Source organism: Cajanus cajan, chromosome 7, assembly GCF_000230855.2.
Source record: "Cajanus cajan strain Asha chromosome 7, NIPB_CcT2T_4, whole genome shotgun sequence".
NCBI lineage: Eukaryota > Viridiplantae > Streptophyta > Magnoliopsida > Fabales > Fabaceae > Cajanus > Cajanus cajan.
This window is the reverse complement of record NC_138523.1, coordinates 59,795,368-59,814,080: the sequence shown is the minus strand read 5'-3', so window position 1 is coordinate 59,814,080 and position 18,713 is coordinate 59,795,368. Positions and strand designations below refer to the sequence as shown.

The 18,713-nt window shown below is 34.7% G+C and overlaps 1 protein-coding gene across 1 annotated transcript; it reads right to left on the bottom strand.

Annotated features, from left to right (window-relative positions):
• Positions 1-2,789: 2,789 nt before the first annotated feature.
• Positions 2,790-8,650, bottom strand: PYRD (pyrimidine d). Its single transcript, XM_020358063.3, has 11 exons — positions 8,146-8,650; positions 7,831-7,913; positions 7,226-7,549; positions 6,755-7,010; positions 4,709-4,789; positions 4,505-4,612; positions 4,396-4,425; positions 4,149-4,286; positions 3,505-3,542; positions 3,285-3,384; positions 2,790-3,189 (listed from the first exon to the last, which is right to left on the bottom strand). Exons 1-11 carry the CDS (start codon positions 8,278-8,280, stop codon positions 3,115-3,117), a joined length of 1,368 nt encoding a protein of 455 aa, XP_020213652.2. The 5' UTR covers positions 8,281-8,650; the 3' UTR covers positions 2,790-3,114.
• Positions 8,651-18,713: the final 10,063 nt, after the last annotated feature.

The following is an 18,713-nucleotide window of genomic DNA, read 5'->3' as shown; positions in this document are numbered from 1 at the left end:
TAAGAATTTAATTAAAATATGTTGTTATCATGAAAGCTTTTATACTATCGTTTAATTACATTGTCATATATAGCTTACGTTTACACAGTAACTACTTTTTTTTGGTAATATGTAGTAATTACTTTGGATGCTATAATTTTTAACAAATCAATAGTGAAAATATCTACATTGACTGTTACAAAAATTAAACTTTTCAATAAATAATATTCAATCCACTGTTATATGTCTTTATATTAATATGATAAGTAAATAATTGATTAAATTATATTTTTATCCTTTATCTTATTTTTAAAATTTATTTATTTTTGTGTCTTATGTTTTAAAATATTTATTTTGTTATTTATTTTTTAATTTTGAGTCAATTTAATTATTTGAAACAATGATTACTTTTATTTTTGAGACACAATTTTAAATTATTTTTTAATTAATTTAAGACAATTAAAAAATATAATTTAAACCAAATTATATAAAAGTTATTGAAAACAAATGCAATTTAAAATAAAAAAATAATTGTAAACATGGTAAAAAAAATATGTAAAAATAAGTCTAAAAAAAATTTAAAAAATCAAAAAAATATGATTTCACATTATTTTTTAGTTATTTGTGGGATATATTTTTCATATAGTTTTCGTTATATTTATATTCCTTTTGAATTCAAACGTTAATTTAATTTTATATTTTTCATATAAGTGAATCTAATGTTATAATTTTTTATTCAATTGTTATATTTTGAATCAATCAAAAATTAATTTAAAATTTGTGTCTCAAAATTAAAAATAATCATTATTTTAAAATGATAAAATTGATCTAACCATAAAGATAAAGGACCATAATAAATATTTTAGTAAATAAAAATTAAAATAAATTTTAAAAACAAGATAAAGAATTAAAAGTACAATTTAACCTAAATAATTCATACATATACATAGTACTATTTGTCAAGTTTTTACAAATTAAAAGGAATGGAAAATTCTCATAAATAATTAAAAAAAAAAGGAATTGGAAATAAAAGGTAAGCTTTTAAGACAAATAATCAAATATTTGCATACAAAGACTTTAAAAAAATAAGAGTTACATAATATTTAAATATATATATATATATATATATATATATATATATATATATAAATAGGACACTAAATTTACGTTAATATATTATTTTCTTTTTATTTTAAAATTTAAAATTATAAAATTTTTACTAGAAATGAAAATTTTCTACTCTTCTATAGGGTGGATAGAAGAAAGAGTAGGAAAAAAATAGAGAGAAAAAGTGACTGATATGACCAGTGATGTGATAAAAAAATGAAAAGAAAAAAAAAAGATGAACTTGAAATAAAAGAGAAAGTGGATGTATGATTATAATTTTTCTCCTATATAATTCTACTCCAAACATACCCAACTAAAGAGAAAATTTAATATGAATATTTTATTTTCAAATATAATTCAATTCAACTTCTTCCTTTAATGTTAACATACATAAAAAATATTCAATTTTCCATCCTATTTCACATACAAAGTATTAGAAATTTAGAATTCATCGTTTATTGATTATAGTAAAAAAAATTATGATAAAAAATTAAAATATTAAATTTTGGTAGTTTTATCTTATTTCAGTTTTGATTTCTATGTCATTTTTTAAGATATTGGTTGCTATAAAGCTTATTTGAATTAAAATAAAATTCCTTTTGATATTATAGAAACAATATTTTAGTAAGCAAAATCAATAAAAGTTAAAAATCAAATAAATTAAAAATGTAAAACTAACACCATAACAATACAAACCAAGATTGGAAAAATAAAATAAAAGCACAGAAGTTGTCACGAGAAATAAATCTAAAAGCCAAAATTCATGCAATTGTGTTTGTAGAAGATTTTATGAAACAAAATATACTATAAATTACACAACCGATACAGTAAAAGCAAAAGCAAAAAAAATTTCCTCGACAAAACATCATTTGAAAGCTCTTCAATATCTTAACCAAATACACTCAAAATTGAACCAAACTATAAAGAAAAACTATTTAGTGTCACTTTAAAGGGAAAAGAATAGAAGGGACATAAGAAAAAAGGTAGAATGTGAAATGATGATAAGTGTAGTGTGGCCCAAAAGGAAAAAGGGATGTTTCAATAATATTATAATGATAATGATTGGACTTGACAAACAGGAATTGTTTGCAAAGGCACGTTGGGGTTAGGGTGGAGGGAGTCAAAGCAGGATAAGGCTAATTTGAATTGGTACCGTCTGATTAAGATTGGACGTCTAGCGATGATGTAAATGTGGAAGTGAGTGCTGCTGATAACGTCTACTTAAAGCATCCTCTACACCTTTCAAATAAAGGCAAGCAAATGTTAAGATGCAATGCACTGATATTGTCCCCTTCTTTTTTTTTTTAGGTCGAAACTTATGTTGGCACTTGGCACCGTTTTTTGGGTCAATGTATTATCTATTGTCTTTTCTTGTTCTGAGCCCAAAACAAAGCCCTATATTGATTTGAATTTTTGGACACATGATAATTTCTGAATTATGCTATAAAAAAGGTTCTTAATATTTAATTACAGTGTTCATAATCCTAATGCATATTTAGCAACGCAAGTACTTAATAAAGAATTTATTGATTTTCAATATTAAACAAACGGATCTCTAAACTACTATTAGTCTAGATGTCATGTCATACATAAAAGCAGGCATATTATGAAGGTTTATCATTGTGAACTTGTGGGAACTAAATTATGGTGTCCCAATCAACAACAAATATTCTTATCACTATATATTAAATAATCATATCACATAAACGTAAAATTGTGCCATGCGATAAATTCACTTGATTATTGGTTTAATCTACACGAGTATTTCACTATGATACGGCGGTTTATTGTCAAACAATCGCTCAAAATAGAACGCTCTGCCTGAGTTGCCAAATAATCCTTGCTTTTACAATTGAGAACGTGGCAAAACCCAGATAAATTAAAACAATATATAACATAAAATCTGGTATAAATTGAAGCAAGATTAAAAAATGATTTTGCAATTTCAAGAATGCCAGATCCGGGACATTACTACTCCTAAAATAAGAATATGCTTCTTACAGCAGGGGATTCTGATGTGGATAAAAGTCATCTACAATCTGCACCAATTGCGTCAACAATGGATTTGAAACCATCTCTTTCCAAGCATGAAGCTAATTCAGCCTAAAACCAATTGGACGAGAATGAGAATTTTGGTGCATACACTAATTGATTTGAGTCATCAACCATATCTTGAGCATGAGAATTTTGGTGCATACCTTTATCTGAGGAATAAGTGCAGGTCCTCCATAAGCGAAAGCAGTATAGAGCTGTACTAGAGTTGCTCCAGCTCGTATTTTCTTATATGCATCTTCCCCACTAAATTAATATAGAAAGCTCAGACAAATTATTTTCTTTTAAAATCATAAAAACCATATATACTGTAAAGAGCTAGAAATCAACTAAGCTAACGATTGAGTGAAGGAACTGGTATTTAACCTGCTAATGCCCCCACAGCCAATCAAAGGAATCCTGCCCTGATATGCATGAAATGACAGTGCTAAGTTGTTAAGTGTTATTAACATATATAAGCAAAGCACAACCAAGAACAGCTCAAGCCCCTCTCTTCCCAAAAATAGAAAAAAGGAATTAGAGAACAAAATATAATAGCACATAATTTTAGCGTGAACTGGTAAGACAGCTAAACAGGAAAATAGCAAACAGTAACTGCATAGGGAAGAGTGAAAACAAATCAATGGGATGCCATACTGTATAGCACAGAATGCAGCCAAGTGCTTGTCACAGCCTAAGGTATTTGCAGATCATATATTATTAAATTTCGCATCAAGGAATGAAGTGGTTGCCTCCAACATTTACTCCAAGTAACCACAAATTATGTGCTAGTACAGACATGCTAAATCTATAATTAATAGCAAAAGGAATTTTAAGACTTGATCAGGTTCTCAGTATTTTCTGTGGCAGCTGGAAATAAGTGCTTATAAGTGAATAATTAGCATCCACGAATACTATATTGCTTGCATAATCCAGAGTAATGGCGTGCACTGGAGACAGGGGATTGCATGAACATATCAACTCTATGTTGGTAGGGTTTACAAATAACACTGTAAAACCAACAGACGTACCCTTGTCAAGATATACATCTCCTTCAAGATGTTGGTAGAGAGATTGAAGAGGGGCTTCCCACTCAAACCACCAGTTTCTGAAGCCAATGGATTTCTACTGACAGGATCTGGTCTTGAAATGGTTGTGTTTGATATAATCTTCAAATAACAAATAAATAAAGAGTTAATGAAGTGAAGATTGTGCAATCAGAAAGTTTTAAGTCCCTGCTGTGGCTACAATTTGAAATTAGTGAAGGAGCAGAGATACCAGCCCATCCAAATGAAGAGCCAAGGCAACCTATAATCAAAGCAGAAACTGTTATAGAGCATCTGAGATTATAAAGATAGAAGGAAAACATTAACGTGCTTATGCTTACTGCAGCAATATCCTCAAGGTCTTCTTTTGACAAATCTGGAGCAATTTTTACCAGCAACGGAGGTGGGCCCTCCTCACCCCATTGCATTTCATCTCGGGCAGCTTGAACCTTCAGAAAAAGATAAATTTTGGTAGAGTCAATCTCTCAAGTATGCAACATGAGAAACACATGGAGAAACCTTCACATTCTGGTTCCAAGTTTTACCTTCTTCACTAGATCCTTCAATTGCTTTCTTCCTTGAAGCATGCGCAAACCAGGGGTATTGGGTGATGAAACATTAATCACCTAGAAAAGGATATTAAAAACATTAAACAGAAAAGAACATTAAACATGTCTTAAAAAAATAATTGGAATCCCTGTGTCAGAGTTTTTTGATATCTATTTCTATACAAGCTTGTACTTTTGTTTCCCTATCGATGATATCCAATCCCTAAGAGATTTCCCCATCATCCATTAGCCTCTCCCACTCGAGCTTTTATCACTTTTCCAAACCAGGGAATTGGCAATGGGGAAGACAACATCCTTGAAAAAATCATTTGTTGAACATCAAAGACAACCTAAACATAATCCTTCAGTTTGGATGATCAATCACATTACTGACATCATGATCTGGTTAAAGGTTTGGGTGGAATTTGGAGGATGTGAAACCCTTCCCATCGCAGAGTTTCCATTATTTCCTTTCTTTGTAATGAACTTACGTAAAAAAAATAAATAAATAAATAAATAAACTGGAGCATTTACATTGACTGGTTTTGTAAACACAGTAAATTGTATTCAGTTGGCTAAAGTGGACTATGATATTTTACCATTTTTTTCTTGTCTAGCTATCTAAAATCAAAGGTTCCTACAATTGAGAGACTATAGTTGATTCTTGTCCCCTAGTTAATGCAGGACATGATTGGAAGACCAACAATATCTTCAAAACATTTTTATTCAGTTATTACTTGGGAATTTAGAAGTGTTAGACATATTAACAAAAATGATCATTAGATTTTCTTGTGAGTCAGATTAGACTCTTATGCAAGTAGGTTTCTTCAAATGGTTGAAGAGGGTCTTTGACAAAGACATCAAGAGCTAAATCCTTGATGGACAAGAAAAGAAAGAGGGAGGGAAGGAAGAGACAAGGGAAAAGAAATTGGGGAACCTGTTGAGTTTTTATTTCTTTTCAAAACAGCGCTAAAATGCAAAGAAGGCAAACTATGTCACAACATAATCAATTATTTTGCTTTTTTTTTTTTTTTAAATCTCTTTAATATTTCTCTTGAACCAAGCACACCTATTTCCACATGATTTCTCTTCTCTTTTGTTCACATCTACCTACTTTTACTCCCTCTATTTCCTTCCCCTACCAAATATAGAATAAATTGAATAATGGTTTTAGCAAATATTATGGGTTTGTGCTTCTTCCATTCTCCAAGTCCATAGGATTTTAGTGAGAAGAGGCATGTTAGGCACATTAATAAAAACAAACATTCAAACCTACTTTAATAGCAATGGATGTTTGTCCCTTGATAGAGACGGGAGATTTGTTTTTGGATGACTATGATATTGATATAAAGTATCCACTGTCAAAAGTGATGATTGACCTCTGTTGAGGACCGTGAGTAAACACGAGGTAGGTATTTCTCTCCTAACATAATTTATTCATACTCAGAGTTAGGATTCGAACATTGAGCAACTTGATTAAGGGACAGAAGTCGTTATCACTTATACTAACCAATGTTGACTGTTGGTAAAGACCAGGAGATTTAAGCAGGCAGAAAAGACAATGATCCTGGGCATAAATCTTGGGTTTCTTTAGCTATTATATGCAACCATACATCTACTCCATAGTAATATTTTTTTTGTACCTAAGACTAATCTTTCAATTAGTTAGCTTCTATATGCAATTACACATAATCAAGATAATGAATGATGATGAACCACAAACTTTGTAAAAGTTCATTGTTAATATCTAAAGAGTATATACAAGCTCAAGACACAAGTTGCCAAGGGATCCAATCATTAAAAAAAAAACAAAAAAAAAAATGCATGACATACATGCCAAGCCCAACAATAAAGGAAAGGTCACTAACTACCTTTTTGTGCACCTATCTAATTGCATGAAGAAAGTTACCAGCATGTTAGAGTTTAAACATGAAAGGAGTATAGTTTATTCACAATCTGTACATAATCATAACAAGATAAGTTACAGTATACAAGGTTTTCTATCTTTTCTATAAAAGGAATGTATAAGAGAAGATTATTCACCAAGTAATCAGCATATTGGGACAATGTATGAACTCCTTGAACGTAGTCTGCTGCAGCATCTTCACTTGTCTTGTTCTTTCCAAGATTGACACCAAGGATGCCAGGGCCAGCTTTTCCACCATGTTTGACTTCGTTATTGGAAGAAGCTGTAGAGCTTGAAGTTTCATCTAGTTTCCTCTTACCATGCTGAGCACCCAGCCGCTTAGCAACAGCAACAATTCCCTCACTATTAAAGCCACATCTATTTATTACAGCACTGCACATTAAATTGATCAGTCTTAGATCAATGTCGGTAGCATAAGCAAACTTTTTAAAAGTCCATCTTATTATTCTTATAGCATCAACAACCTTCTGCAATGTATAGGAGTGCTTAGAAAATTTAAAAAGAAAATATAAAATCAATTCAATCTATTGATCAGAAGCAGAAGCAGAAGATCAAAGGAACAAAGAAACAAAAATATAAACTCTTACCCTTCTTTTCGCAACCTGAAGATACGAGGCTTTGGATTGCCATCCTGGGGGACAGGAGTAACAGAGCCTACCTCCACAAAGCCAAAGCCCAAAGCAAGCAAACCATCAACAGCCTCAGCGTTTTTATCAAAGCCAGCAGCAAGTCCTACTGGGTTGGAGAATTTTCTTCCCCAAACTTCTAGCCCCAAAATTGATGGGTCGGGCCTCTTCTCTCTAGGAACCCAACCACGAGCTGCAGCTGAGACACCCAGGTTGTGTGCAAACTCGGGATCCAACAAAGCAAAAAAAGGATTCACAAGTTTTGTCGCCGAGAATAGCCATCCACTGCAAAAGAAATATAACTCCAAATTTGGATCATTCATTTCCAAGGCATGTACTTCACTTTCAAATCAATCATTTTTCTTTTCTTGTGAAATCACTTAAAATTTGTGTTGTATAATAATACATCCACAGCTGACTCAGAGTTAAAGCATCAGAGCATGGAAGGCAGAGTTTTCTTTCTTTTTTTCCCCCTCATATGAAAAAGAAGTAATATAGTACATCAAATGCATAATTAGAAATACAAAACAAATTGCATACAACGATCAAACTCCCAAATGAAGTACCAGAAAGTAGCTTCATCCACAGTACTCACATAAGCTCCACCGGCTATAAGTAGACCTATGGTGGCTCCTGTCAACAACCTTCCCTACAATTCAAAGTAATCAATGTAGGTAAACTGCACAAACCAAATAAATCACAACATACATGCACGAGTAAGCAACAAACTTAATCACATAACACAAACATTGCATATTCACTAAGATCTTTCAATCCATTAAGACGAGAAACCACATTCCATGCTAAATGAAATGACCATCTTCAAACCACAAAATGAATCAACGACACAATGCATAATTTCAAACACCATGTATACGCACTTTCTTGGAATAGTAACCGATCTTAGGAGCACTTTGCGGCGCAGAAGAAAAACATCTGACGCCGGGAGGTTGATTCGACGCTGCCTTTTTTAGCAGAACATCTCTCAGTAACTTTCTAGAAGACCATGCGGCCATGAGTTCAGAGAATTCGCAAAAACCCCGAACGAACGTAACTTCAACGCGATATCCGGAGAAAGGGATTTTGCTCACAAAACGCTTACAATTCCCAAACTCGTAACCTTTCGGTTAACGACAGGTTAGTGACAACAGAAACGCTATATGAATGTGTTGCGAGTTCGTGCTTACAGGTGCAATGGGTGTTAATCAGGAGCTAGAGGCGAGATGAGTTTATGGAATTAAAACGGAAGCAGGGGATGACGGTGTGAGGTCGGAAACCGGAATGCGGTGGTTCTGGCGGCGACAGAACCGTCGTAAGTGAAGGCGGTGTTTGAAGAAAAGACGCAGTCACAAAGGTGTTTTCCTTTCGGGTTGATGCTTCAACTTAATAGAACCTCCCTGATATAAAACGATGTCGTTCTTGTCGAGAATGAATTTTGGGCTCTAATTTCAAGCCCAACAAACAAGCCTGTCTAGATAAGACCCGTGCTATTTACACTGTTAATTTTACTTTTCGTATCCGTTTATTTTGACATTTTAAAATAGTTAAAATTTACTTTTCTTTTTTTTACTGTTTTGCAGCTAATTTTTCTTCCTCCCAAACCTTTCATAACGCGTCATCTGTATCTTGAAAATGGGTAAGACATGTGTAAGAAATATAAAATATGCATGTTTGGTTGAGACAAAATAAAAGTAAAAAATAGAAAATTTGTGGGATTCTTCATTTTAAATAGAAATAATAAAATACCTCCACTTAAAATTTAATAAATTAAACTTCCATTTTATAACTTGATAAAAGTCACTATTTTTACACTAAAAGTTTAAATCGATTTTAGTATTTTATAATCGATTAAATTAAAAAAAAAATCAATTATAATAAAAAAGTTAAATTTATTTTCGAAACTATATTTTAATTAAACACTTTTATATATATTAGTATAAGAAAAAAAAACACTATACATCTCTATGAAAAATAAAATAAATTAATATTTTGACAAAAAGTAGTGAGCAGTTATAATTTTTAAAGAGGTCAAAAATATTTTATACATGTATTTTTCTTATTTTATTCTTAAATATAAATTTGTAAAAAAAAAATACAACATGGTGTAATTATATTCAACCATCGGAGTGAAAGTGGGTCTTCATAGAATAATTGTCATTGTTTATGGACCTCAACCTAGGTGATTTATCTATGACTAGGATGAAGCTTATATGGAATTGAGTAGATGTTTTAACTGATTGATTTAAAAAAATTAATCAAAGTGCATTGAGACATGATAGTTAATAAAACATCTAAAGGTAAAATACTATTTTATTGTTGGTCGTGAGAGTGGTGCCAAATTAAAACAAACTCTAGAAACTAGATATTACCTAAAAACAACATGAATAAATGTTGAGTGTTTGGGAATAAGCTTCATTGTTAATAGGAAACATAGCTTGAAACACCAACTAAAACACTTAAATAATCACTTAATGATAAAGGAGGTAAGAGTGCAAAGACAATCAAGAGATTTTTCTAGAGACAATTATCCTTAAAGGAATGCGTAATAGTTTACTAATAGAACACTCTTATACAAAAGATAAACAAATCTAAAATAGAGTATCTTCTTCATATATTATTACAATATCTATTTTTTTTATATAATAAAAATGTCTATGTTAAGATATCTAGTATGAATATAATTATTTACAAAATGTATGTGTAACGACCCGTCATGGTCTCTACACTTAGTGAAATCACACTACTATTAGTGAACTAAGAGAAATATTAAGTTGGATAACTCAGGTATAAATAAGAATGAAAATAACTAAGTTTTTGGTTATAAAATAAAACACCATATATATACCGTCATCCCAAAAATGATATTCTCCTAGTACCGGTCAAGCATAGACAAAATTGTTATCCAAAATAATAACTCTAACATGAGGATCAAAACTCCCCATCTCACAGCGGACACCTCAACTCCAAGCTAGCCCTGACCTGCTCCCACATCAAGTATGATCATCCCATTTCCACCACATGGAAACAGAAGGGTAAGCTAAAGTTCAAAACCAATTATACAAGTACAAAATAAAATCTATACTACACATCATCCAACTATCAATCATGTTCATAGAGTCACACCATACACTCTATCCAACACTACTCATGCATAAAATACAATCCACCAGTCACGAAGTCAAACACCACACTTCATCATACTAATAATCATGCAATAAATGCATCTCATGACAGATATCAATGCATATCAATCGTCTAATGCATCGTCATGCATACACCTAGGAGATCTCCCTAACAATAGAGTTGTATAAGTGACATCCCATCCTACTGAAACCACCCCAACCGTTTTCACGCCCAATGCGCCCGCTCAGTTATAGCTAAACAGGATATAATCCCCACTCGGGTTTACTCGAATAATGTCACTTACACAATTGGAAGTCCAGATCTACCGTCAAGTATAGCACAGCTGGTACGGGCTTACCCAACCTTGGCATGCATAACCAAGTCAATTGTGGAGTTAGCCCACCGACTATCCGTAAGGATCCACGCAACCTTCCCGAGTACTTAGTTAAGGGAATAATCCTCGACCTCATACCCCGCTCCAACACTAGTTAAGGACTTATAGGAGACTCACCCAACCCAGTGGCCTATCTGAGCACCACTTTCCCAAATCCAGTGGTCTCCTTTAACACCACTCTCATATATCAGTGGCCTATCCAAGCACCACTCTCAAGAGACTCTATGTGAGCTCTTCCAGTTCGAAAATATTTTTTCTCTTTTCAAGTCCTAGGCTACACTCATGCCATAAGGCATCATATGCAATTATGCATCATACATCATACATGGCCTGCCCACCATTATGATCAACAATCATACACATGTCATAAGACATCACATGCAATAATGTATCATACATCATACATGGTATACTCACCATTATGATCAATAATCATACACATATGAACATATACTCATGCCATATTATATTTAAACATTTATATATATTGTTAAGCCTAAATTATACTTGTTTTTATACAAGATTTAATGATCAATTCCTTCCATTCTTGGTACCATTGCATTATAATTATTCTCTACTTGTTTTAATTTGTGTATGCAGGTATTCAGGTAGAGAATTGAGGATAAAAAGGCCATAGGAGTGGAAAAATCAAAAGAATTAAGGAGCAGAGAAGGCAACCGCGCCGGGCGCCGTGTTAACCGCGCCGGGCGGGCATAAAATAGAGTTCTATCAGCCTTTGGAAGCCTCACGCGGGGCGCAGTGTTAACCACGCCGGGCGCAATTCAAGGCCAAGAGCACATTGAGCATCAGAGGAAGCCCGCGCCGGGCGCGAAGTGTACCGTGTCGGGCGCGATAACCCTAATCTGACTCCCCAGGGTCGTATAAATGGAAAATTTCGAGGGTTTTCTCCCTCATTCACTCAGGGGCGCCTCCAGGAGCTGCGGAAGGAATTCCTAGAGCTTGGGAACGGCCATGGTGGATCATTCCTTCGGTTCTTCACTTCCTCTTCCACCTCTATTTTAGTTTTTCCCTCATTGTTTTTAGTGGTTCTATCCTCTGTATTGGGGTTTTGATGTAACCAACATACTCTTTTGTAATCCTTTGTGTTTAATGATATATATGTGTGTTGTTTCACTCTTTGTCGTGTATGTTTCTATACCTAATGCTTGCTTTGACTTGATCACCCTTTGCATGATTTAAGGTTTCAATGACTATTGGGAAATATTATTGAAACTAGTTCTGAACATATGCCTAGTGGAGATTGTACCTAGGGATAGGGCATGACCCATTAGTAGTCTTAAAACCCTAATCGGTAATGCGGGTGTAGGTATTGGGTACTCAAGGGATTGATATTCAATATTTGCACCTAGGCTCTTTCTCTAAGGGATTAGGTCTGAGTAAATTTATGGTTGACTGAACAATGAATGTAACAAGAGCTCTAGGATTCAAAAGTATGTTGTTTGGTGAAGTCTAATCCCCACAACCTCAAGTTTCCATTTTGCCATTTCTTACCCCATTTCCATTCTAATTCAATTATGTGTGTTTTTAATAATTCCAGTAGTTTTGTTCTTTAATTCATATTCATATAAATTGGAATTGTTCTCAAGTCACAAGTAGCCAATGAATGCTTATTTTACCTTCTAATCCCTGTGGATACGATATTTTTACTACTTGTACGACCGGTACACTTGCCGTGTCTGAGTCCGTTGATGTGTACTTCAACGGAATTCTCAGCAAGTTTTTGGCGCCGTTGCCGGGGATTAGAATGGCAATTTAGTATTTATAGCTATTTGTGACTTGTTTTGTTTATATGTATATATGTTTTGTGTTATATGTTGTTTATGTTATGTGTGTTTGTGTTAATTGTTAAGTGTTTGAATCGGGTTTGAATGAGTAAATATAGGGTATATTTTGTTTGGAGTGTGAGAAATAAGGTAACTCTGGTTCTGGGTGGTTATAAGGCCTTCTTTCAAGGAAAAATTTAGGCAAAACTGACCACATCAATGGTTATGCGCCGGGCGCACTTCACCTCGCGCCCGACGCGACACTCGAATTATGGTCTCTGGAACCAGCACGCCGGGCGCAATATCAATTGCGCCCAGCACAATATTAGTCACGCCCAGCGCGACATCAGTCACGCCCGGCGCGATATCAGAGTTAAAACCTCTATAATTTTTACTGATAGCAAGCCCGGCACGCCTGTGATGCGCCGGGCGCACACCCTCCTGCCAACCCATATTTGTCCATTTTCAAGCATGATTCATTATGTTTGTGTGTTGTGATTAATTTTGGTCTAAGGATGTTCTTCATTTTTTTCTATAAATGCATGGTCATCACTGTGTTTAATTGTTATGCTCACCATGTTCTTTCATGATTATACTCATTCACCATTTTTGGTTACTAGGACTTTCAGGCATATACTGGTTGGCCTGGGGGCCAGGCTTCTAAGTTTGGGGGAGTGGAGCTGCTAATGCAGATGCGGTGGAGCACCTACTGAGGATGATGATCAGATTGGAGAAGCAGATGGAGCGCACCTTAGTTTACCGCTGTTTGAAATTTAATTTTCTGTTTGTTATTTTAAGTATTTTTGGGATTACTCTGGTTGGTCATCTTTTTGTGAATATCCTGCTATAAGGTTTTTAATCTTGATTGATACTTGTTTTGTATGTGATCAATTCTGGATTGAGGTTTGCTTGATATTTGTGGTGTGTGTACCTTAGACATTTTGAAGTCATGTTAGAGCTTTAGTTCATGATTAGTTGCATATGGGTTTCAATGTTGATCATAGACTGAGCTGAGTTTGATAATCTGTGGATGCCAACCGGGTGAGGTCTGAGCCTAAACACTAATGAGAGAAACTACACTTATGTTGCATGATAGACTTTGCTTGAGTTTCCCTGGTGGTTTGCTAGTGTAGTGCATTTACATGATCAAGGCATTTCCATATTTTGATAACCATCTAAGCCAAAAGCCACATTTATTTTTCATTTGACCCATAACTTCCTACGCCTAAACACTTAACCTTCCACTTATCCCAACCAGTGAGCAATTAACCATAACCTTTGTTTTGGTTAAGAGAGTATAATGATGACATCAAACAAGTTTGGGGGAGTTGAAGAATGAGGAAAATTGAGAAAGAAGAAGTATGTGGTCATCCAATAAAAAAATAAAAAAATAAAAAAAAAATAAAAAAAAAATAAGATGCAAAAGTGTACAGATGCATCACATAAAGGCTAATGGCTAGAATTGGTTGAGGGACTGTGCTAAAATGTTACATTGGGGTATGGAGAAAGATGTTATTGTAGAAATTTCAATTACTCTCTTAAGCTATAACACCCTCATTCCTTGAAAAACCATGAAATTGCTATGCTTGACCCTAATTGCCTCAGATCGCCCTAACAAAGCCCTTGTGATAAGTGCCTGCATTTGTATTACCATTGGTTTCATTTGGAAACAAAGAGCAAAGTTGAATCCTGTGGCGTGAGTAGTAGCTATGAGAGAAACACTCACCCTGATACACTAGTGTGCATAGAGAGAAACACTTTCCTAGTAAGGATACATTCATAGATAGTCATTAACTTTTCTCAGCTCTTTGATCTCTTTTGAAACTTTTGTGTGCACCTTGTCATGTTCCATTGCAATAATTGTGGCTGAAAGTTCGTTTAAGGTTCATGCTTGCGAAATGAAATTACAAGTGAACCGAGAATAAGGAATTTGACATACATGCATTGCTTGTTATCTACTAGATTAATTACCTTTTGCTTGAGGACAAACAAGGTTTTAAGTTTGGGGGAATTTGTTAAGCCTAAATTATACTTGTTTTTATACAAGATTTAATGATCAATTCCTTCCATTCTTGGTACCATTACATTATAATTGTTCTCTACTTGTTTTAATTTGTGTATGCAGGTATTCAGGTAGAGAATTGAGGATAAAAAGGCCATAGGAGTGGAAAAATCAAAAGAATTAAGGAGCAAAGAAGGCAACTGCGCCGGGCGCCGTGTTAACCGCGCCGGGCGGGCATAAAATATAGTACTCTCAGCCTTTGGAAGCCTCACGCCGGGCGCAGTGTTAACCACGCCGGGCGCAATTCAAGGCCGAGAGCACATTGAGCATTAGGGGAAGCCCGCGCCGGGCGCGATAACCCTAATCTTACTCCCCAGGGTCGTATAAATGGAAAATTTCGAGGGTTTTCTCCCTCATTCACTCAGGGGCGCCTCCAGGAGCTGCGGAAGGAATTCCCAGAGCTTGGGAACGGCCATGGTGGATCATTCCTTCGGTTATTCACTTCCTCTTCCATCTCTATTTTAGTTTTCCCCTCATTGTTTTGAGTGGTTCTATCCTTTGTATTGGGGTTTTGATGTAACCAACAAAATCTTTTGTAATCCTTTGTGTTTAATGATATATATGTGTGTTGTTTCACTCTTTGTTGTGTATGTTTCTATACCTAATGTTTGCTTTGGCTTGATCACCCTTTGCATGATTTAAGGTTTTAATGACTATTGGGAAATATTATTGAAACTAGTTCTGAACATATGCCTAGTGGAGATTGTACCTAGGGATAGGGCATGACCTATTAGTAGTCTTAAAACCCTAATCGGTAATGCGGGTGTAGGTATTGGGTACTCAAGGGATTGATATTCAATATTTGCACCTAGGCTCTTTCTCTAAGGGATTAAGTCTGAGTAAATTTATGGTTGACTGAGCAATGAATGTAACAAGAGCTCTAGGATTCAGAAGTATGTTGTTTGGTGAAGTCTAATCCCCACAACCTCAAGTTTCCATTTTGCCATTTCTTACCCCATTTCCATTCTAATTCAATTATGTGTGTTTTTAACAATTCCAGTAGTTTTGTTCTTTAATTCATATTCATATAAATTGGAATTGTTCTCAAGTCACAAGTAGCCAATGAATGCTTATTTTACCTTCTAATCCTTGTGGATACGATATTTTTACTACTTGTACGACCGGTACACTTGCCGTGTCTGAGTCCGTTGATGTGTACTTCAACGGAATTCTCAGCATATATCATCATTGTGCATATCATATATCATACATACATGATCAAAAACTTCAACTTAACATGCATTAGCATCATTTCATTCATAAACATATTCACGCCCGGCGCAACCGGAGCTCCCCCAACCTAATCCCAACCTGAGAGTCCTAAAACTCATCTACACCCGGCGTGTTCAACTCGCTCTCGGTGTCCTTGAGATAGAGACTCCTAAGAGTCTCCATGCCTGACGCAACCAAATCACATCTAGCCCAACATTCAACCCGAGAGCCCTAAGCTCTTCCACACCTGGCGCGCTCAACCTGCGCCCGGCCTAATCCTAGTCAAAGAGTTTCAAAACTCTCATCTAAATCAACAAATCCAACCACATGCAGACACAAAACACAAAGCATAGGCTCCATACAACTCAAAATAAACTTAAATCTACATGCATCCAACCTATGCATCTAAATCATCAAAATCCTCCTTTTTCTCAAACCCCAAAAATGAGATTTTCTTCAACCCATCTATGGATTCTCAAAATTCATGCATCAATTGAGTTTCTAAACTCACATGTAATCTAAACAACAAACATTCTAGCTTCCCTCACCTGAAAATTGACTTCAAAATAGCCAATAACTGAGAAGAAGTAGAATTCCCTTCCGAAGCGCAACCTGGAACTTCAATCATCTCAAAGCAAGCTTTCTAGTCTAAATTTCAAGAAAAAACAGAAGACATTAGTGCTCTAGAGGAGAAAAAGAATCATACAGAGAAATTTGAGAGAGAAAAGAGCTCACAGACCCAGAGTCATTCTCTTTAAAAACTTCACTTTCTCCTCAAGTGGCAACCCCTATATATAGAAGTTCCAGAGTAACCAGAACAGCCTGTTCCAAATCCAGAACGACCCGTTTTGCACCATCGCATCACATACAAAAATCACTTGCAGAACGGTCCGTTCTGAAATTAGAACAGCCGGTTCTGGAACTCATCCAGAACGGCCTGTTCTCCCTTTGGAGAGGCCCGTTCCCAACCACGATTTACAAGTCAATTTAATAGCTTGGAGCGGCCCGTTCCAGATTAGAAATGACCCGTTCTAGGCTACTAAATCAACCATATTAAAATTTTGGTTCTTATAAAATAACTTGCTACGTTACAATATAAGTTAAATGCAACAATATAAAATTTATATTATATTATTATTTTTTTTATCACATACATTATGGCATAAAAAAAACACTTATTAAATAATATTTTAATTAAATCCTAAAAATAACTTTTGATATCATAATAAATCGATTAACTTGGATAGAAAGACAATTGTAACAAAATCAAATCAATCTGGATAAAATGTTTTGCAAAGAACTAAATTATGATATAAAGTACTATTAATTTATAAAATAATTAGTTTTGTTCTTATTAAAGATTAATTTTTATATATTAAATATGAAAAATTATCTTGTATAAGAATGTTGTTAAAAATTCTTTTTGAGCAATAATATTTTTAAAACTTCTTATAACCTTTTTTTTATCAAATTTATTTTTAATTTATCATATTTATTAATAAATTAAATTTAATATTTTTAAAAAATAATTAATAATTAAAAGCAATTTTATAACATAATGTAAATTATTTATATTAAATTTAGAATACATTTTATATGTTTAAATATGTTAATATATACAAAAAATTAATATAATTTATATATTTAAATATAATATTTACATATAATTTATTATAATTTTTAATTATATAAAATAAATATTTAACTTATAAAATATAGATACTAAAATATTAATAACTTATAATATTTGACGAATAACTCGAATCGTAATTAATTCGATTACTACTAAAGTAGAAAATTTGTATCCGAATAAAATTAATTTCACTTTAAGAAATTTAATGTTTGATTTTGTTCTATAACAATAAGTCAATGAGGCTTTCCCTTTTTAATTGAAATTAATTAAAAATACCTGGAGTGCAAAAAGATAAGGCATATGATAAACACACCTTCACTCTCATATAAATACATCCCTTTTTAAAAAAATATACATAAAATATTTAAATTACCCTAAAAAAAATGAAATTTCAAAATTTACACCCCTTACCTGTACCCCGCACCCCGCACCCCACACTCCAACTCAGGGACTGAATCTTGACGGCGGTGCAAGTTTCCTCCGCCAAGCGCCGGTCCTGTGGCGCCGTGGCAAGGCGGCTAGCGGGAGCAGCGGTGGCAGTGGCGGTGGTGAGCCTGACGACCTCGGCGGCGGCGTGTGCGGCAGCGAGAGCAGCCTCGACGATTGCTGCGGTGGCGGCGGCGACGACGATGACATGCTTGTTGGCGTTGAAAGAGTGGGTGAAGGGAGCAGAAGAGGTGGTGAGGTTGTGGGTTGCGGTGTGTTTAGAGAAGGGCCAAGTTTTTTTGGGCTTGGGAGCGGTGGTGTGGGGGTTTGGCGGATTGCGGTGTCTTTTGGCACTGAAGAGTTGACGGAGAAAGGCCATGAAGTGAGTTTAAGGCATTGGAAAGTGAAAGAGAGATAAGAGAAGTAGAGAACGAGTGAAATGGAAAAGTTGAAAGAAGGTGAGACTTAAAATGGAGTTTGGATTTGGAAATGTGTTTACTGTTTTATGCTACCTTACCACGCGACTCTGCTTATCACGCGCTGATGCGGGGAAGGGAGGTGCGGGGTACAGGGATCGGGGAAGGGAGGTGCGGAGTATAGGAGTGCGGGGGGTATAGAGGTCGGGGAAGGGAGGTGCGGGAAGGGAGGTGTAAATTTTAGAATTTCATTTTTTTTTAGAGTAATTTAGACATTTTAAATATATTTTTTTGAAAAGGGGTTGTGTTTATACGAGAGTGAAAGTGTGATTATCATGTGCCAAAAAGATAAAGTTCCTCGTACGGATTAGGAAAGCCCAGCCCAATCCGGCCCAACTC